General features: G+C 37.8%; 1 protein-coding gene across 1 annotated transcript in view; it reads right to left on the minus strand.

The window, feature by feature from the left end:
- Positions 1 to 22,340, minus strand: part of alp3 (alkaline phosphatase 3) — a 35,974-nt gene that overhangs the window by 9,120 nt on the left and 4,514 nt on the right. Inside the window, exons 4-8 of the mRNA XM_051922732.1 lie at positions 18,528 to 18,702; positions 17,047 to 17,219; positions 16,729 to 16,869; positions 16,333 to 16,402; positions 15,947 to 16,081 (exon numbers count right to left, since the gene is read on the minus strand). Coding sequence (XP_051778692.1) covers positions 15,947 to 16,081; positions 16,333 to 16,402; positions 16,729 to 16,869; positions 17,047 to 17,219; positions 18,528 to 18,702 — 694 coding nt within the window. The remainder of the gene's footprint in view (positions 1 to 15,946; positions 16,082 to 16,332; positions 16,403 to 16,728; positions 16,870 to 17,046; positions 17,220 to 18,527; positions 18,703 to 22,340) is intronic.

Here is a 22,340-nt window from a genome sequence, read left to right on the forward strand (position 1 = left end):
TTTAAGAAACCTTGTCAAGTAAAATTTGCTTACACCTTTGACAGATTTCTTTGCTAAATACAAGCAGAACAACTCCCATTTAAAGTTTTTTTGTCTGGTTTTTGAATATGTGTTTTTTGCAGTGTATGTGACTGAGTGTGCATGTGCCCTGCACATCTTATCCAGGGTTGTTTCCAACCTTACATCCCAGTGGTGTTGGGATAGGTGGCTCTGATTCTCCAAGACCCTAAATAGGCTTACACGGGGTTGAGAATGCACAGCATGTATTGTCGGCCACCGTATACATGTGGACTGTGATTATATCATTGGATGTCACTTTTTGTTCCTTGGTTTATTTTCTTGTTTCCATAGAACTCTCATTCATTTCTGCTGAAAAGATTTTAAACTATTGTTGGCTAATGTGGCGTACATATGTCAGTCCAGTTCAATTCAGTTTTTGGGATAAAGTTTGATGTCATCAGTGCAGTCAAGTGCAGTCTATAAAGTCATAACACTGATATAGATTATGAATATCAGAACCCAACATACTGTACAGGAACATTCTCTTCTTCACAATATGGGTCAGGATCAGAGACACTTGATAAAAGTGTAGGTCATCAGGATGGGCACTGAAGAAGAGCAGAACTATAGTGGTGCAGAAACACTAATGACTTGAATGATTAAAATGCTGTCAACTAATACCGTTGGCAATGCCCTGCAGACTGACAGAGGGAATCAAGTGGTGAATGATGATTTGATTGATGCTTATAAGTTGGAAGACATCTGCCCATTTTCCCAAGCTGCTCTTTTCATTAATATAATTAGAAAACAGTTTGCTAGGCAACATCCAGCAAGTCAGGAACTAAACTTGAACAGATGCCTGGTCATCACAGGACCTCTCACCAACACACACATGCACACCCAAAAGAAATGAATCCTGGTGTTGAAGTCACAGTACATCTTTGGGCTGTGGAAAGAAACCAAACCCCAGGGGAAAACCTACAGGTTCCAGGACAACAGATTCACTCCACTTCACTTCCACTGGCAATGTCTTAATTTGGGTTACCTCACATTCCATTATTTAAGTACAATAAACATCCATCCAAGATTACGGGGCCTATCTCAGTGGCACCATTTCATTGTAAGGATACATTCATGAACACACACTCCTGAATAGTCACTCAAAGAAGATTAATCTTTGCCTGCACATTTTTGGGATGAATGAGGAAAAACTGAATACCAATAGAAAAAATAAAAACACATGAACACAGAAAGAAGGTGAAAATTCCATACAGACAGTGACCAGAGGGGGGGTGCTTTAGGAGCTCATGCTGACACAGCAAATTGTATGACAAGCCAACTCAGGATCCCAGAATAGGACCCAAGTGCAGCCATGCAACGGGTGACACCTCAGCACCACACTGTGAGGTATTTTATGGTGGCTGGAGTGCCAATTCTGCCACCAACCCCCAGGTTATTCCCTGGAGGTTGGAGGGCCTACATGCAGTGCTGGATGCAGATTAACGTCATACCCAGGACGGAGCAATTGCAGGTCAAAGGCCTTGCTCAAGGGCCCAACAGAGTAGAGTCACTTTTGGCGTTTACAGGATTCGAACCGGAAGCTTTCCAATTGCCAGTGCAGACCCCTAGCCTCAGAGCCACCACTCCGCCCCATGCCAAGGCCAGATGCAAAATTAATAAACAGATTTATATTAAATTGTAAAGAGGTACATATATTGAATATACATTATGTGTCATTTACTGTATTTTAATAATTATGAATGTGGGCAAATGCACTGAGACTAATTTAATTAGTAAAGTGCAGTGAAGTATATATTGAAGTATACTGAAGGTAAAATAAAACTGGAGTTCAAACAAGGGAAGCAGCATTATTTAATACAGTATGACAAGGGATGAGAATGGTGGTAGGGAACAATAAAAAGATCCTGTGTGTGATAAAAGATAAGTACCATTTTCCAAAAGACTTCCCAAAACCTACATTTGTAACTCTAGAACACACAATCTTCGCAGTAAAGACCCACCATGTTTTGCTCCACCAGTCGGTAATGTAATGAAAGTAATGCACCAGACAGACAGACACCAGGATCCATGTTTTTTGAAGGTCTTTTCAGGATATTAAGTAGTTGTGCCCTTTAACTTTGAATGCACCATCTAAACCACAAAATATATGCTAACCAATCTATCGTACATACTGTAAAGATCAAACATATATGCAGTCAGGTCCATAAGTATTTGGACAGTGACACAATATTCATAATTTTGGCTCTGTACACCACCACGATGGATTTGAAACAAAGCAATCATTATGTGGTTGAACTGTAGACTTTCAACTTTAATTTAAGGGATTTACCAAAATATTGTATGAGCTGTTTAGTAATGACAGCCATTTTTCTGCATAGACCCCCATTTTCAGGGTCTCAAAAGTATTTGGACAATTGACTGACAAGCTGTTCCATAGCCAAGTGGAAGCAGGTCCCTCATTATTTCATCAACTATTAAGCAGGTAAAAGGTCTGGAATTGATGCCAAGTGTGGAATTTGCATTTGGAAGTTCTCACTGTAAAGTCTCAATATGAGGTCTAAACGGCTGTCCAAGTAAAAACAGTCCATCATTAGGCTGAGAAAACAAAACAAACCCTTTAGAGAGAGAGCAAAAACAAGAGGAGTAGTCAAATCAACCATCTGGTACATTCTTAAAGAGAAGGAACACATTGTTGAACTCAACAACACCAGAGGGTCTGGAAAACCACAGAAGACAACTGTGCTGGATGATTGCAGAATTCTGCCCTTGGTGAAGAACAATCCCTTCACAACATTTAGCCAAACCAAGAACACTCAACAGGAGGCAGGCCTATCACTGTCAAAGTCTACCATCAAGAGAAGACTTCTTGAAAGTAAAGACAGAGGATTTACTACAAGGTGCAAACCACTTCTAAACTTCAAGCATAGGAAGGACAGATTAGACTTTGCAAAAAACATTTTATAAAAACCTGTCCAGTTCTGGAACAATTTTCTTTGGATAAAGGAAACTAAGATCAATATAAACCAGAATGTTGGAAAAAGAAGAGTATGGAGAAGAGAAGGAAATGGCTCATGATCCAATGAATAACACATCATCTGTGAAACATGGTGAAGGCAGTTTTATGGCATGGGCATGCATGGCTACTAATGGAAGTCAGTCACTAGTGTTTATTGATGACATGACTGCTGGCAGAAGTAGCAGGATGAATTCTGAAGTGTATAGGGCTATACTGTCTGCTCAGATTCAGGCAAATGCTGTAAAACTGATAGGACAACGCTTCACAGTACAGACAGACAATGAGCCAAAACATACTGTAAAAGCAAACCAAGTGTTTTTCAATGCAAAGCAGTGAAATATTCTTTAATGGCCAAGTCAATCAACTAACCTCAACCCAACTGGACACGCATTTCACTTGTGAAGACAAAACTGATGGCAGAAAGTCCAACAAAAAAGCAGAAATACAATACAATACAATTTATTTTGTATAGCCCAAAATCACACAAGGAGTGTTGCAATGGGCTTTAACAGGCCTTGCCTTTTGACAGCCCCCCAGCCTTGACTCTCTGAGAAGACAAGGAAAAACTCCCAAAAAACCCTTCTAGGGAAAAAAATGGAATAAACCTTGGGAAAGGCAGTTCAAAGAGAGACCCAGGTTTCCAGGTAGGTTGGGCATGCAGTGGGTGTCAAATAGGGGGGTAAATAGGGCGGAGTGGTGGCTCTGAGGCTAAGGATCTGCGCTGGTATCCCCGGTTCGAATCCCCGTCACTGCCAAAAGAGATCCCACTCTGCTTGGCCCTTGAGCAAGACCCTTAACCTGTAATTGCTCCAGGGGCGCTGTACAATGGCTGACCCTGCGCTCTGACCCCAAGGGGTATGTGAAAACTAACAAATTCCTAACACAAGAAATTGTATAAGGCGAAATAAAGAAAAAGAAATACACAGAACAGAACACAGGTAATCCTCAAAACAATATAATAGTGCAATAAGGATATTACAAGTACAGATGTAGATGATATCACATAATAGGATTTGGATTTGTTCAGAGTCCTGGAGACCTCAGCCATCAAGCTGTCTCCCCCTATTGGCCATTCCACAGCCAGCCAATCCTATGAAAGGACCCCTTTACCCAGCGATTCCTGTGATCCTCCAGCAACTGAAGACAGCTGAAGTAAAGGATTGGCAACACATCACTGCAGTGAAAACCCAGTGGTGTGCAGAGCTAAAATGATGAAAATTGTGTCACTGTCCAAATACTTACAAGCATGGACCTGACACTATATATATGTACAATTTGAAAATTATGTGAAAATATAAGCGCTGTGACCAAGACAGATAGAAGCTGATACAAAACAACACATTTGTGATTACTTACAAATACTCTGAACATGCACAAAGCAGCACTCTTTCATTAGTCTAGGTGAGGCCAAGGTCGGATGAACATGGACACTCTGCTATGGAATTGCACCACTGTTGAAGAATATGCTGTAATGAGATTTCTTTGGGCAGTGGGAGTAAAACTTGTTTAAGCAGATATTTCAGCAAAGTCACACAATGAGCTCAGATTTTCCAAATTGTGTCATGACATTTTTTTGTAATTTATAAATATTTATATTGTGTGCTCAGTAATATTTGATTAAATATCTGGGCAGTTGTTTAGGGTAATAAAACACTTTACTTTGATTACAAAACTGTAGTTCTTGCTTTTGAAAAATACTTTTAGTTGTTCTAATGCATATTTTTGTACTCCAATTAGATCATACTCATTCCAGAAGGAAAGGTAGGCATCGTAGTATAGTGGTTAAGACTTTGGACTTCAAACTCTAAAGCTGTGTCACCACAAGCAAGTCACTTCACCTGCCTGTGCTCCAACTGAAAAAATAATTATAAACAATCGTATCTCAAATGTTGTAAATCACCAAACTAATAATAAGCAAAAAAGATAAAGTCTGTAAAGAGATCTCACAAAACCTAACATGCTTTTCAAAACAAATTCTCAATTTTGATGCCTTTTCCCTCAGTTGTATCTAAAGTCTCCTTTTAGTCTAAAGTTATTTCTTCTAAGGACTTTTAGGAGAACCATCTGTGACACAGTTGATTCTTTAACAAGAGATAAATGAAAATCTCTTTTAAGTCTCATGGACCATCAAAGATCAACCTTTGAGCAGTAAGATTTTCCTATCTGCATGCAGGGAGGACAGGAGTGTACTTGGGGTTGGACACAGCCATAAGAAGTTCATGTAAAAAGTGACTGAGCAGCTGACAACTTAAAAGAAATAAAGTCTAAAGGTTTAATTTCAACCATATAATACCATCCTCCATGCAGCTTTAAGGAGACACAAGGTCCCACACTGCACTGTGCACATTTAGCTCTAGCACATCATGTCTCTCTAAATAAGGACATTTAGTGTATTGTGCTTCCTGATAAAGGTAATGCCTGACAGTGTGGGTAACATTATAAAGAAATAGCAATGCTTGTTTTCAGATCCTGCTACAAATCATATATTTTAACCAGTGAAGCAGCAAAGGATGCAACATAATGGCCCACATATTTATTAAAATAGTATTATCAGATCACCCCCGTCTGTTTACAGTGGTTAATGACTGAGGCTTTAAGGAGTGACTGAAGCAGTGTTGGTTTATTTATAATTTGGGTACATCCTTTCCCTGCAGAAAAACAGAAGAATGACCAATAAATATACTATCAAAATATGTCTCTTCTACGTGCAGTTGCACAAGTCTACCTTCCACAATGCAATCAAAGATGGGAATTACAATGTCATGGCTTGCCAAGTAACTGCTCAAATTGGACCCAATTATGCTGAGATCATCATACTGCTATGTACAACTGACTTTTTCTTGAGTATGACAACCTAAGTAGTGACTCTTCATTAAAATACCATTATTACTGTTATTTCAAGATGAATAAATAGCATGCTTAAGCCAGTAGATTGCAGAATTATCAGTGGACAAGTAAAGGGTTGTTCATTTTTGGAGCCAGATCACTTCAAACTCTTATAATTATATTCACAACCTAAAATCATGCAATTAATTATGACTTCAGTTAGCATGTCAGACACAGACAAATATACAATATTTCTCAATTCAGATTATTTCCCAAGAAGCTTTTGTATCTTTCAAACTTGCATGATAAAGAGAAATTAAAAGTATGAAATTAGTTTTGTTATAAAGATAGGCAATTTCAAATTAGCCCCTGCATGTATGAGTGGACCCTATAATGGACTCGTGCCCCTGTCCCACACTCTGTTCTGTCTTGTGCCCAGTGCTCTGAGGAAAGCTTCTGGGTCCAAGTGATCCGAATTGGATTAAACATCTTTAAGAACATTTTGCTGTGTTGTATACATAACAGTATATACATTACAGTATACATAAATTTGTAGCATGTTTGACTATGGGGAGCACTTTTGTGTTTGTCAGAGGCGACAATGTAGTATGAAGTATGATTAATGTAGAGAGTGGGGTTGCCACTAAGCCCATCAAAACATCAACCAATTCCCATAATGAAGATCTTAAGGAAAAATGTTTTGAAGTCAGCTACGAATTGCTGTTCACAAACCAACAAAAAGGATGAAAGCATATTCATCATTTTATGGTTCATTTAATCCACTCATTCTCTGCGATTCAGTTTAGGATACTGATTACTATTATGGTCTGTTGAAGGTCTTGTGCCAGGGTTTTGTTTTGTTTTCTGTTTTGTATTTTTTTAACTATATATTAATTATTCTATAATTGTGAATTATGCAAAAGTTTCTTTTATTTGTTTAAGCCTGTCCTTTCTGTCTTCTGTTAATTATGACCTCAAATATTTTATTGCATTTGATGGAGGCAAGTCAAGACCCTTGATTTGATTACAAGCCTCAGATGTATTAATCACCATCACTTAGGCACCTTAAGGTCCTTTCTGCCACTGCAGTTTTGTAGTGGCATTAGTTAGGCTCTAACTGTGTTCTTCTGCTCCTCTTGTACCTTTATAACAGTGCCATAATACAGAGAGTCTTAGTCAATGTACTACTGTATTAAAGGCAATGTTTCCATGAACAAATGTGCAGGATAACTGTAATTCATGAGTGCACTCCTTTAAGTCTTTTCCCAGAATGATGTGTGTTTCTTGAATGAATCTTTATTTTTATGTTTAACTCAGAAATGGGGGCTGTCAGGGAGAGAAGTTGTGTCCTGTCTTGGGAAACGTTTTTATTGTGAGAGTTAAGTTGGCATGATATTACTTCGGTTTATCCAGAAAGTGAACTTCTGCTCTTGTATCCAACTGTATCAACTCCTCACATGTATCACTATTTGAGTTTGGATATGTCAAAGAAAAATCAGAGCTAGGAAATCTTAATAGTACAAGTGACACACACATGAACATGGGTTTTTTTTTTTGTTGTTTTCAAACTCCAGTATTGACACTGGTACTTGTAGAAGCCAAACCACATAACTTCTGGGACTGAATACCATAACAGCCATCATCATGACACAACAAGGCAACACTCATGCAAAAACAAAATAGTGGTGAAAATCCTGCAAAATAATTTTGAATAACTGATAACAATTTCTATGATAAAAATGAATGCAGAAATCAGATTCAGCGTCTCAAAAAACCATACCAGAAATTAACAATTAATATTTTAATAAAAATGAATAAATAGAGCGGCACGGTGGCGCAGTGGTAGCGCTGCTGCCTTGCAGTTAGGAGGTCCGGGTTCTCTTCCCGGGTCCTCCCTGTGTGGAGTTTGTATGTTCTCCCCGTGTCTGCATGGGTTTCCTCCGGGGGTCCCGGTTTCCTCCCACAGTCCAAAGACATGCAGGTTAGGTGGATTGGCGATTCTAAATTGGCCCTAGTGTGTGCTTGGTGTGTGGGTGTGTTTGTGTGTGTCCTGCGGTGGGTTGGCACCCTGCCCAGGATTGTTTCCTGCCTTGTGCCCTGTGTTGCCTGGGATGGGATCCAGCAGACCCCCGTGAACCTGTGTTCGGATATAGCGGGTTAGAAAATGGATGGATGGATGGATGAATAAATACAAAAAAATAAAATTAAATTATGATATTGTCATAGGTGAGACCTCCTAACTGTTACCAGGTCTAGTGTAGGTACAGCAGAAGGCAGTTTGTGTTTAATTTGGGACCAGAAAAGAAACAGTCAAACAATAAGCCAAAGACGAAGCCGGAAAATCAAATTTATCTAACTGAAGACGCCAAAATGCTAAGCCCAACAGGTAGTAGAAAAAACAAAGCAAAATGAATGAAATTTTTAGCAAAGAAACAAAAATTCTTTAGTGAAATCTGCACTCTCAGATAACTAGGAAGTGGTGATGACCTCATTCATGAAAGGTGTCTCACACATGCACATGGTAGGCAGCTAAAGGGCTCAAATAGATGTAATTACATGCCGGACCAGGGGATGGCAGTGTCCACTGATCTTTTCTCTCTTTCCTCTGCAGTCTGACTGAAAGAAATCCCACCTGAGTCTAAGGGCATCAGTGAACCAATATAACCTCCATTTTCACTATGTCAATCAGTTCTATTTTGCACTCCAGTCTGTAAAAACATATTTTTTTCTTGCCTAAACTGCATATTTCATATATACAAGATGGCTACTCCAAACCTTTTTCTGTTTCTTGTTGTCTTTCTTCTGTTGTCACAACCCCTGGCCATCCTTCAGTGGCAAACACCCTAGCAACATCATCCAGGGAATGTATACAATTGTGGTGACCATGAAAAAACAAAATGGTATCAGACAAACCGTGAATGCTTTGCAACAAAATTAACAGAACTTCAAAACAAAAAATGAACATTAAAAATGGAGAAAATATTTAAAAAACAAAAAAGAAAAAGCATTAAACAATGTATTGAATAGGAAGTGAATGTCAATATTTCAAACAGTTGGGGTTATGAAAAAGCTCAGATTTCAAAATGGGGTCACAAACCAATAAAGCTTAGGAACCTCTGATTTAAATGTTTTCAGTTCAAGTCAGCATTGCAATTATGTTGTACAAAAAAACAAACTGTACTAACCAGCTGCACTCGGTGTCAACCGTTTAGTATGGAAAGGGAATCAGAAGGAGCCACAAAATCAAAATAACAAGCCTAGGGTCGTAACTGAGAAGGTATGAATAAAGTGAACAAAGTTCATATCATGAACCAAGAATCATAGTCAAGAAACAATGTGGAAGAATAATAGTAGCCAAGTAAGGAACAAATAATCAGAGCCAAATCAACAAGACATTAATTATAGTAAGGAAACTGAAAGATATTCTGTAACCATTAACCACTAACAGGAATACATAGTTCTAGTTTTTAGTAATAGAATAAATTTTGTAGGAAGAATCTGCAATCTCGGACAACCAGGAAGCATATAATGCTGACCTTATACTGTCTTAATAATGATGTCACACATCCCATATTCCCAGTAATCTTGCATAGAAACAGCGCAGCAAAAATTAACAAAAATGTCCCAAAATGCCAACACAAATAATAAAACAGCAAGTGTTGCAGGAGAATATAGTTAGTTTTTTTTAATATAATTAAAAACACAATGAAATAAATATTAATGTAACCAATAGATTCCTTGGTCCTCAAAACCTTATTCTTCAAAGAACATTCAAAACAAAAAATCATAATTGCAAGGCAGGTCATAACACAAACCTTTAGGTGGGAAACAATTATGGGAGACTCTAATTAAATATATTAGAATTAATACCTGTATTAAACTGGATGGAAAATGACAGAATTCATTGATGTGTAGGCAAACCTACAGTAAAAGAATGAACAATCAAAGCCATCCATCCATTGTTCCATCATCTAAAGTTCTCATTCAATTTAGGGTCACAGAGAGTTGGAAGCCTTTGCTGGCACCAACCAGCACAAGAAAGGAGTGGGCCCAAGATGGGGGGCACACTCTTGAGTACAACAAATCAAAGACTGTTTGTACCAAAAATTTTACCGGTATGCACCTATTGCCACAGTCGTCTCAAAAGTATAATCAATCCTGTTGATCAGTACATATTATAACAAACACTCAGAAATGCTAAACACGTACAAATCATATAATAGCACATGCCAATTACACATCCATACTTAGATTCGGAAAAAGAAAAAGAACAATTACACTACCACACACCAAATTAGTTTAACTATATGAAAGAACATAAAGTGGTTGCTTTCATCACTGATTATAACTTAATAATTAAGAATTTAATCAGTACAAAATTAATATATAAATAGATATGATAAAATGCCTTGGTGTATATATGTTAAATGTTATGTTTCATCAGGAAAGATTTATAAAGATGTATTATTTTCAGATTTCATTAAACTGTATGACTCCTGGCCTTTTAGTACAAGTTACTTTAACGAGTTCTGGCAGTGGATGAGTGAAAATAACAAATATCGCTGGAAAAAAGGACATCAAAGCAGTAGGCAGACATTCAAATAAGACAATAAAACTAACAACACTTAATTGTGAAAGTCTGAACTTTAGTCGGGCATATGGAAAGAAGGTATTATCACTGACAAGCTTTAACCTTTAGTCATCTCACTTCAAGGGTTTTCCTGCTTACAAGATTTGTAAAATAAAGCAGGTTACTTAATATGAACACTACTGAATTTATTCATATCAAGCTAGTTACCATTATTTTTTACACCTTCAGCCATCTTACATTTCTAAAGTTAATTAAAATACTACAGCATACAACCATAAATGTTCATTTCTGAAAGCTCCATATGAATTCTAAACATAATCAAAAGTCAGTTTTCAAATTCACTTTCTGCCATATTAAGGTAGGAACACCTTTGCCCTATTTACCTTACAGCCTTTATAAATTTGTGGAATTTGTATGCTTCCCCTGTACCAGCATGGTTTTTCTCCTGGAAAACATGGAGGTTAGATTAGGTAGCAGAGTTGCTTTTCTGCTCCCTACATGATGCTGCCAGAACAGGCTGCACTCCTGCTAATTCTGAATTGGCTACAGTAGTTCAGTCATACAGAGAAGGATGCGCTTCCACTGTGATCACAAGGCACAGTCCTTCTGAAAAGAGTCAGAATAGATAAAACGTCTGTATAAAGGCAAAGATTTTAGTTAAAAGCAGGGCTGTCTTAACAGCATTATAGGCCCCCGGGCAAAGTAGTGCACTGGGGCCCCTATTTTGATAGCAAAACAGAAACATACTTAGGCATCAGAAACATTGTGGGCCCTTGTGCTCCTGGGGTCCATGGCAAGTGCCCATTGCACTCATATGTTAAGACGGTCCTGGTTAAAAGCCCCCCAAATTGTGAATCATCTTCCTGCTAATATTAGAGAGGCTCCGTTAGTCACATCTTTTAAATCATTTTTCAGTATAGCATATTTATGTGACAGTTATGTGTGATGCTTTCATGATGCCTTAATGTTCTTTTTGCACTGTTGTGCAGCTATTGTAATCTCTTGTTATTAAACCTTTCTTGTTCTGTTTACATACTTCAATATCCCGTAGTGATTCTTTCCATCATTGTCACTTTTACTAAGTAATCCCCCTGCTTGAAGACTTACACAGCTCCAGACCTTTATATGGTTGCACCAAAGTCATACACAAGACAATGCACTGGGGGGAATCGTCTAGTTGGCCTACGGCAGCGATCTTTGATTTATGCCAAAAACCAATTGCCCAATGAGGATTATTTTTCACAGAGATCTCTATCAACTACAATTTAATTTTCCTCTTCTAAAACTGCCAGCTACCTATAGCTACACTTATTATATGCAAATTTACTTTGCATTATAATTGCTTACACTTACATCCTAAAAAGATTACAATATGCAAACTTTTGAGGCAACTCATGCCCCTTCTTCAGGCAAGTTGTTCTGAGTTGCCTCGAAAACTTGCATATTGAAATCTTTCTAGTTAGCAAATAAAAGGTGTCATTTTGCGTGGCTGCTCACTACATTCATAATGGCTAACATGGTACAACACCCTAGTACTACTTACATCCTAATTAAGAGTCTTTAGGGATGGAAAGACTTCAATATATGCAGTGAATTCAGGGTGCAGTCCTACAATGCAGCATATAATTATTAATTTGGCAATTAGTAATTCAAGACTCTAATGTGTTACCAAGTTCAGCACCTTGAATTCAAGGGCTACAAACTGTGGAGAGAGTGGAGATGCCAGATTTATTTACAGACATGTAGGAACAGATTTCTAGAACTATAAAGCCATGTGAGACATTTGCTGCTTTTCTTCTCCCCTACCAAGGTACTCCATGTTCTTGAAGTCACTTGTACACTATGCATCTTTCTGAGTTGTGTTATGTAATCGTGACCCTTTTCCAAATATTTTGAGAGTTTTGACTGACCTGATTTTTTAACATTACTAAATTTACTATATTTAAATATTATTATTTTTTTTAACGTAGCTATTTTGTGATGGTTCATTGTAAATGCATTATATTTGAAAATGTGTATCCATATGTGGGGTTGTCTAATATTAAAAGAATTGAAATTATAGAAGATAAATGAGAAAGTGACTCATTTATCTTATTCTTTCATGTCTTTCTAGCTAGATTTTGAAACAGTAAATACAGACAAAGCCCTGTCAATGGTCTGGTAAATCAAAATAAATAACACCTATTCACTAAAACCTTACTGAAAAACTGGCAAACTCCACTGAGGAACAAAGGCAGTGAGTCCACAAAAGCTGAAATAATCTGAAGAATGATCTGTGGAGGAAAAGACTGGATGACTAACTGGTACCTTCCATTAAATCTAAAGATTCCTGGCCATATCACAATAGCTGAATTATGAACACAGAGAGATGGTTAAGATTGTAGCTGAAGAAATCCATAAGCAAGAAGTTCACCATGCAATAATAAAAATTACCAATACAATTGGAAGTAAAACCAAGGATGATAAAGAAATAAATTTCACTTTTAAGGAGTACTATAATTCCTTACATTAAGTTCTATCTATCTGTCTACATTCCTCTCAGTGTAAAGAAGATGAGACAAAATACCACAGCTTGATATAATCGTAGTGCAGTTGGTAAACCTTTTAACACTTTTAAAATTGTGGAATGCCATAAACTCACTCCAAAGTGGGAAAGCTACAGGCCCAGATGGCTACCAGGTGGAATTTTATAAATATTTTTTAACTACATTCCACTATTATTAACAATGTTTATAAAAGCTAGATAAAATAGACTTTAGTATTTCTCCAAAAACAAAAAGAAAAAAAAAAAAAAGACCAGTTTCATTCTTGAATAACAGTGTTATGATACTAGCAAAAAATCATAGCTAGAGGGATTGAGTAAGTGTTTGCCTCAGTAATATTACAAGACCAAACAGCATTTATTAAAGGCAGCCACTCTGCTTCAGACCTATGGTACCTGTTTGATGTAATTTACTCACCCACAAAATCTGACTCAAGAGAAGTCTTAGAATCTCGAATGCAGAAAATGCCTTGGATGGAGTCAAATGGGTTCACTATTCAGATTCACAGACCCACATAGATTAAATTACTTTATTCTAGTTTAGAAGCCTCAATCCATGGTAAAAACACAAAAACAGATTATTTGAAATTAGCACGTAGTGCTTGACAAGGGTGTCCACTATCTGTTTCTCCAGAAGAAACCGGGGATAAGGAGGATTATTAGAGAAGGACCTGACCAGAAAATATATGCAGACAATCTAGTGCTTTATATATCAGAGTCACAATGATGTCTACCATTAGTCTCAAACATGTTAGGAGAATTTCATAAGATCTCCAGGGTCAAAATTAATTTTATTCACTGGATGCTTTTCCCAATTAATTCTCTACCTCATCATACCAGATTAGGTAGCTATTCATTCACATCATCAAAGCAGTTTAAATATCTGGGGATAACCATTACATGTAAATATTAAGTTTTTTTTTCCAATACAATTCTGGAAGTACTGTGAGAAAAATCACACAGGATTTTATCAAATTGTCCACCCTTAATCTCACTTTAGCAGGGAGAATTAATACAGTCAATATGAACATCCCCCCAAGCCTCTCTATATATTTTAGTTTATCCCTATATACAACAGAAAATGATTCTAAATGAGATTAGACTCAACCATGATATCATTCATCTGAAATTCAAAACAGTCATATATGCAAAAGCTGACTCTACAAAGATTAAGACTAAAGGGTAGCAAAACACAACCTAACTTTCAATTTTATGACTGGACAGCAAATACTGTATACAGACAACAGAATCATGGAAATTTTCAAAAATTCATGAATTTACAACAGCCTGGCTTACAGTGGAAAACAAATCTTGGTTTAACACTTCATATGTCCTGCTCTATACTCCATTGAATACTGATTATTATCACTTTACCAGCAATCCAGTCGTCCAGAAATTACTTGGAACCAATGCAGGATGCATCTCTAGGCAGAGAAGCTCTTCTCTCTTGCTCCTACACATGATAATCACTTTTTCCACTTTCTCAAACTTACTCAGTGTTTAACTTATGGAAGTGCTAGGGATTAAAACACTTAGAGATCTTTATATAGACAAATTATTTGCATCTTATGAACAACTACACCTTAAGTTTAATTTTCTAGCTATACACTTTTTTACTACATAGAAATCAATAGTTTTGTTAAAAGAAACCTACTCAACTATCCACATCTCACACCCATAGGTGATACCAGTTAGTCATGATGAAGACTCAGACAGCATTTCAATAATATACAAAAATATTTCAAACAACTTATTCTTCAATGATCTTAGGGAACAGTGGGCATCTTAGAAAAGGAGCAGAACTCAGCTTTCTATAGATTAAATTCCAGCTCTATATGCGCCAAGCATTCCATAATTCAACTAAAGGTCTTTCATCAATCACATTTATCTCACTTAAAATTGTCCACAATGTATCCAGGGCAAAACCCAACCTACAGGTGCTGCCATCTAGCTCTAGCATCACCAGGCCATATATTTTGGTAATGCACTAAACTAATATACTGTAATTTTGGAGAAACATCTTAACATACTTCTCAGATAGTGTTGGTGTCACAATCTCTTATAATCCATTAACAGCTATATTTGGTGTTCTCTCATATGGCATTAAAGTGCATGGGGAAAAATCAATTGTCATATCCCAGTGATTATAGATTACCAAAATAAGGAAACAGCATATCAGGTTATCATGTACTAACTCTACAATAAGATATTAATAAAATCAGTGAGGATACACTTATGGAAAGGGATGACTCTCCAGTCATAACGATAAAATGGTGCAATGTGACAAGGGTTTGAAAAATGATGCAGTCACTCTAAGAGGAATTTCAAAGATTTAATACTTAAAAACAGCTGATACTACTAATATTTTACTGATTTGTCTGGGAAATATCAGCATAGCAGTTTATTGTTCTCTTCTAAACTTCTGTAAATAACTCAGTTAATTTAATGTAAGCTTTATATTAAAGAACTAAACCTTACCAGAAGATGCGCATTGGCCTATAAAATGTTCTTGACTGTGTCCTTAATCTGAGCTGAATTGATGCTAACTTCTCAAAAATCTTTTTACTATTATCAGTCTTTAAACCTCACTTTCATACTTCATCATTTTTCCAGTTCTTGTATGACTGTCTTACTGACTTATTTAGATGAAACTCCAGACTCTGGCCTTGGAAACCAAATATAAAAACTAAATTCTTTCCTTTGAATATCAAAGTGAAAAGAGTCAAACTCCCAGACAGCATGGAAGCACTGCTTGCTTCACAGCTACAAAGACTTACATTCTAATTCAACCCTGGAAACTGTTTACATGAAGTCTGTACAACTTTCTTGTGTGGGTAAACCCAGGGGTTTCTCCAGGAGGTGGAGCCCAGAAATTACCACTGAAAATATCTAATTACTACTCAGCATACATTCCGGCACTATATGGAATTATGTTTTTGTGAATCCTTACCTTCAACCAGCAAGAAGAAGCCCTTGGGATTTTTCTGAAGGATGGAAATGGCCTTCTTTGTCATCTCTGGGAGGGATGGGTCCATGGTGGAATCCCTCTCCAGTTCATACCTCAGGTCTCCAGGTTCAAACAGGGCTATAAGGAAGACAAGTGTGGGACACAGAGGAGGATGAGGACAGCATCCTGGTGCATGCTTAATTTTTACTTCATATCCTTTTCTTGAAGTAGCATAGGCAGGTCATTCATAAGATAGAGACCTTCATGAGGGCGGTGAAGCATAGTATTCTTTGTCAGTTAGAGTAAAATGAAACAGGCAGCTATAAGCTATTAGGAAACATGTATACTCACAGGCATTTCATGGTGCCGCTCATAGGAGTACCACTTACCAAGGAGAGCATCTGTGCCATTGACATCTACACGGTCAAAATCCTCCTTGTTCCATACATAGTAAGCAGCCTGTGTATATATCAACATAACCTACATTACACCTGTTAAAGTCTTCATATGCTGGTTTGTATTATGTCCCAGATATCTCCATTCCAGTTTACCCAAGAGACAAAAGTCTGCCCTCCCATCTCCCAATGTTCTCAAAGGATAAGGCTCCTTCTCCTCCTGTTACCAGTGTTCCCAGAGACAAACTTCCTTATGATGTCCCATATGTCAATGCCCTCTCCTCTACACTTAGATGCTGATGCAACAGCATTTTGGGGCCTTCTTCCTTGTGTCCCAACCTTCACTATGCCTCTCAATGTTTTACAGTTAATGGTTACTGCTGTACCTACCTGTCCTGCTCTTCTCATCTGCCATTCTGCTATGAGATCCAGCTTGTCATCCCTCTTTCCACGAGATTTCAGATCATTTGGATACTCAGGGTCTCTAGTGCCTCTGGGCGTCATGTATTTACGACCACCTCCAATGACCACCTAAAAGACAGGACAGGAATGGAAAGTTTCCCTTCCAGCTTAGTGTAAAATAGCGGGAATTTGCACCATTCCACACACCTTACAAAAGTACTAACCACACTACACTATGCTGTGGAAAATCAGAATTTGTTGGATTTGTCCTACCTCACCAGTTGCTCTTCAAAACCTTAAACTCACATCAATGTCCATGTTGAAAACGAGCTGGTATGCAATGTCCTTGCAGCCATCCTTCTTGGCACTGCTGGGCATATCCGAGTCTGAGTACCACTTCCTGCTGGCACTGTGTGCATAGGCAGCAGCTGGTGTACCATGCTGGACTCGTGTTGTAGTCACAATTCCAACTGACTTCCCTACAGAAAACACCAAAATATGTATGTAAAACAGTCTGAACAACCCTGAAAGGTCCAACGACAAGTGGACAGACACAAAGTTAGAGTGACAGACAGAGCAGGGGGTCTCAGCAGCAGTTAGGCCAACTCATCTAATCCCTTAGTCTAGGATATACAGTATAGTGTTGCATTGGAGGAGTTTTGGATTAAGGTCAACACTTCAGTTAGAATGCTATCTTCTTTCTTGGGACCATGGTGTTCCACATGTCAGTCTATAAAGAAGCAATCATCCCCAAGAACAATCATCTCTGTCAGAGCTAGTAGTGAATAGTTTTCATTTTGTCTTTAATCCTGGGTTAAAGTCTTGTATACAAAGCTTACTAAGACATAGCTGTTTTAATTTAAACATTCTGCCTTATAATAAATAGAAAAAGGGTTCAACAGACATGATGCTAGCATTTCATGCACCTTCAGTTCCCATCTTATTAGCAGGATTTGATCCTGATCTAGGAGGTGGATCAATATAGAAACAGACAGGGAAGGTGTCTGAGCAATTTATCATCAGTGACGGATAGTTAGAAAACACAGATGGTTATCTTGCCCTTTGGTTCTGGTCACTATCAAGGTAAGGTCTTTGTGATGTTTCCCAATATCAACTTTTCATTTCTTTCTATGCAGGCAATTGGAAGCTAGGCAAGACAAGATTGTTATTTACAACCAGAATGGCCACTTCCAAAAATGGTGCACTGTGCTTTTTAATAAAGGCTATTATTGGTCACCCTTTTGGCTGCCGTTTTTTTATTTTCTTCTTAACAAACAACTTGAATATCTGCCTTTGTTTTGGGAGATACTAATTTAACTTGAGTAATATTTTGTTTGTAGTAAAAAGTAGCTCTAAAGTTGCCCTTTGTGCATAGGCTCTACAATAGACTGACCACTCCACTCCAAAGTTGGTTTGGTGTGCCTAGTGCTAACTGGAAAAGCTATGAAGTGAATCAAGTGATAATAGACAGGTGCTACTGGTATTTTTCCAAAAATACTCAAAGGCTGTGGGTCCATCATGTGTGAAAGGGAAATTCCAGGTTCTTCCTGCTACATATGAACTCACCATAAATGGCTAGGTTTCATTCAGAGCCATGATGAGTTCTATAAGGATGTCTGTGTCTATAAGGTTTTACCAGCAAAACTAGACACACAGCACCAGATAAGAGTAATTCTCTTCAGTTTAAGATCATGATACATCAGAACTGAATGGAGAAATGATGTGATGAAAGTGAAGTCTGGCCATTGAAAATACCAGACAACAATCAAGAGAAGTGTCTATCTCACCTTCATCTTTGGCCCATTTGAGGATGGATGTGACCTCATTGCCCTTCTGTGAGTGGCAGACCCCATTGCGCCCTGCTGCACTGATGCCCACGATGTTCATGTTTGTCTTCACACCGCAAAGAATTGCCGTGGCAGTGCTTGCACTGTCCGAGATTTGGAAATCTGTGTTGTATGTCTTGAATGAAAATGTACAGCACATTATCACAAAATGCCTCTGTTACATATGTCCACATGCTAATTATCAGTTAATTCACTCAAATACACAAAGAGCTAATGTTCACCCATGTGTGGGGCATAAGAAACAACCAGACTTTACCTAGAAAATGTTTGAAATATGTGACAGAAAAAGACACTCTCACCCATCGGGAGACAAACACATCAGCCACATGTGATACTTGAGTCACACTCACCACATGACAGACACACATAGGTTAAACATACTTACCCATCTTTCATTTATCATGCTACAGGTAAATGCTCACATGTCACTGGTGAGAAATTGTTTAAGTGGCTGCCACTATTTGCTTCACATTCTCATAGCAATATATTCACATATTGCTATCATGTGCACAGTTTTAGGCCACTGTCATTTTGGGTTGTTCTCCACTGCAGCCAAATTTTTGTTAGTAATGATAACTGGTTACTCTTACATGAATTCTGGAGTTCATCATAGGGCCACTGTTTAAGATGATGGCAGGGCTGCACTACTATTCACATTTCTTGTTAAAAAAGACATTTTTGCAGTGTGTGTGGATAGGTCTAAATTATTTAGAACGTATATGAAAATTGACTGTGACTTTTGCTTAAAGTTTTGAGTTTTTGCATCTTGGTGTTTATCAGGGTGTTTCTGCCTCAGACCACATTTTGGTTAGGTCTATGCTCCCTTCTCAAACCCCTTGTTAACAGTTTTGGCATTGTGGCTTACATATTTCCAGCTCTGGCTGAATACAAACATGGACCAATAAAAATGAGTGACCCCGAGAGGAAGAGAGCTTTTTTTATTTTTGAGATCAGGGAGGATCATAAAGTTCAAATAGCCTTACAAAACAGGATATGAATCACATAGCATTACTTCTACAAATGGTACTGGAGTTTATGAATTTTCAGCAGAGATTAATTTCACAAACCATATTCCTTAGGCTAGTGGCTGTTCAAAAGAACCTGCTATTCCTCATTCCAGTTGGTTTGAAGGAGACCATAAAAGGTGAAGAGATTTCTTGAATCAATGTAGGTTTGTCTTGAACCAGCAGCCACAGAGGTATCAAACAGACTGATCTGGGGTGCCATTTATTATTTTTCTCTTAAGCAAGAAGCCTTTGCAATGAGCCTCTATGATTCCCAGAACCCCTACTGTTTTAGTTTGGAGGAATTTCTTCGAAATCTGGAGACATATTTGACCAGCCTGAGAGAAGAGGTGTAGCCATTAATAAACTTTTGGAATGGTGCCAGGGTAACATGTGCATTACTGACTACACAGTTAAAAATCAAAATCTATACTGCCATTGTGGGTTAGATGGAGTCCATTTTCTTTTCTCTCTTCAAAAAGGGGTTTCAGGGGAACTCCACAATGAGCTTGCCAGTCATGATGTGCTTGAAAAAGTAGTCCATTTAACTGTAAAACTGGAGGCAAGACTGTCCAGATATAAGTTAGAAAGCAAGCTGACCTGGCCTATTACTCCCAAACCTGTCAAAGAGCCAAAAGATGTTCTGGTATCCATGGAAATGGATAAAACCAAGTTGACTATAAAAGAAGGTAAAAGATGAATTTTAGAGAAATTGTCTTTTTATTGTGGGGGACCCAGACATATGGTGGCAGCATTAACCTAAGCTGCAGAAAACGGAAAAGCCAACCCTGTTACACCATGGTGGAAAATGGCAGGAAAAATAAATGTTTTATTTAATAATCAGAAAATGATTTAATAAAATTGTGGTCAAAAACAAATAGAGGGCAATACTTACTAGTTGCCAAATATTCAAACCACAGAAAAAAAAACACTAAGTCATAGTCTAAAAGACAAAACCAATTTAAAACATTTTTAGAAAGTATGCACAATTGTGGACAAGTAGAATACTGTGCTATTGGCGTATATGTTTTTGCACCAGTGAAACCATATCCCGTAACAGCTATTCGTTGTATAATAGAAATCCATCCATCCATCAATTTTCCAACCCACTGAATCCGAACACAGGGTCACGGGGGTCTGCTGGAGCCAATCCCAGCCAACACAGGGCACAAGGCAGGAACCAATCCTGGGCAGGGTGCCAAAACACCGCAGGACACACACACACACACACACACCAAGCCAAATTTAGAATCGCCAATCCACCTAACCTGCATGTCTTTGGACTGTGGGAGGAAACAGGAGCGTCCGGAGGAAACCCACGCAGATACGGGGAGAACATGCAAACTCCACGCAGGGAGGACCCTGGAAGCGAACCCAGGTCTTCTTACTACGAGGCAGCAGAACTACCACTGCACCACCGTGCCGCCCATATGATAGAAATGCTACCACAAAATGATAGTACAGTACACACAAAAACAAAAAAAAAAATTATGTTGCAGAAAACATATAAGCATAGCACAAAAGAAAAATAACAACATGAAAGCAGGGAAGTGAAAGTTTTCATTAGTTTTGTGCTTCTCATTCAAATGAAGGTATCCAAAATCTCATTGAAATTTACCCTAAAGTGCTTTTCTGTTGATGGGGATTCCATTGGAAATGGATTATTAGCATTTACCATACCTCTCTTACACATTCAAATAATTTCAAACACCTGGCTTTTTTATCATTAAGAGTTTTACCCCTCAATTAATTTTATTGTTTCCTCATCTTAAGCAACATAATCTCCATATTAATTGGTCATGTTCAGAGACTGAGACTTTTGAAAAGATTGGTTTGGCACCATATTTTCTGAAAAGTTTGCCCTCACTTTAGATAATATTGAAGACATTGTTTTAGTAGTGACTGCAGTCCAAATACCTTCAAAAGTGTCAAATGTGTGATCTGGAAAGGCGATTGCATGTAATCCTTAAAGACAGAGAAAACATGTGCTTTTGTCACAAGAATATACTACCATTGTTGTAAGAGGTATGCTGATCTTAGAAGCACACTTCTCAGTCCACAATTTATTCCTTCAAGAAATTTCCCAATGCCAGTGAGTTAGTTGTCATTTTTTTAGAGAAATTTGTAAATTCCATGGATTTACTAAATTACCTCAGACCTTTGTCTTCAACTTACTCTTTGATTCTGGTGTTCTGCTTTGTATGCAGTGAAGTAGCTTTCATTTGTATAGGGAGAAGAAGACGAAAATGTAGTTGAAATAATGGGCCAAAGTTCATAACCAGAGTATCAACTGAACCAAACAAGTAATGAGGCCAAAATACTAAACCAAAATTGTATTTGGGAAAATGAAGCAAAATAATTCTGGAAACAAAGCAAAAGAACAATGAAACTCATGCCAAGTGTTTTTAGAATCTGCATCTCGAATGATCAGGATGAGCACGGTACTGAACTTTATACCATTGCATTGGTAACATCATGCACTATGCACTTCCCACTTGTTTTCCAGAGCAATGTTGTGGCAACTGTATGAAAAAATGGAGGCATCCACAGAAAAAAGAAATAGCATCAAAAAAGATGCAAATAATTTTTTATGAGGTTAAAACAAAATTTGTCAGCCATGTGTTGATGTATGGCTCTAATTGGGACTGGCCATTTGGCCTTATGTCAAATTGGCCATATTTTGGTCACAAACTGCACAGGTTTGCAAATTGAAATGGTTAATCAGAAAATTTAAATATTTTAATGATGT

This window comes from Erpetoichthys calabaricus, chromosome 2 (genome assembly GCF_900747795.2).
Source record: "Erpetoichthys calabaricus chromosome 2, fErpCal1.3, whole genome shotgun sequence".
Lineage (NCBI taxonomy): Eukaryota > Metazoa > Chordata > Cladistia > Polypteriformes > Polypteridae > Erpetoichthys > Erpetoichthys calabaricus.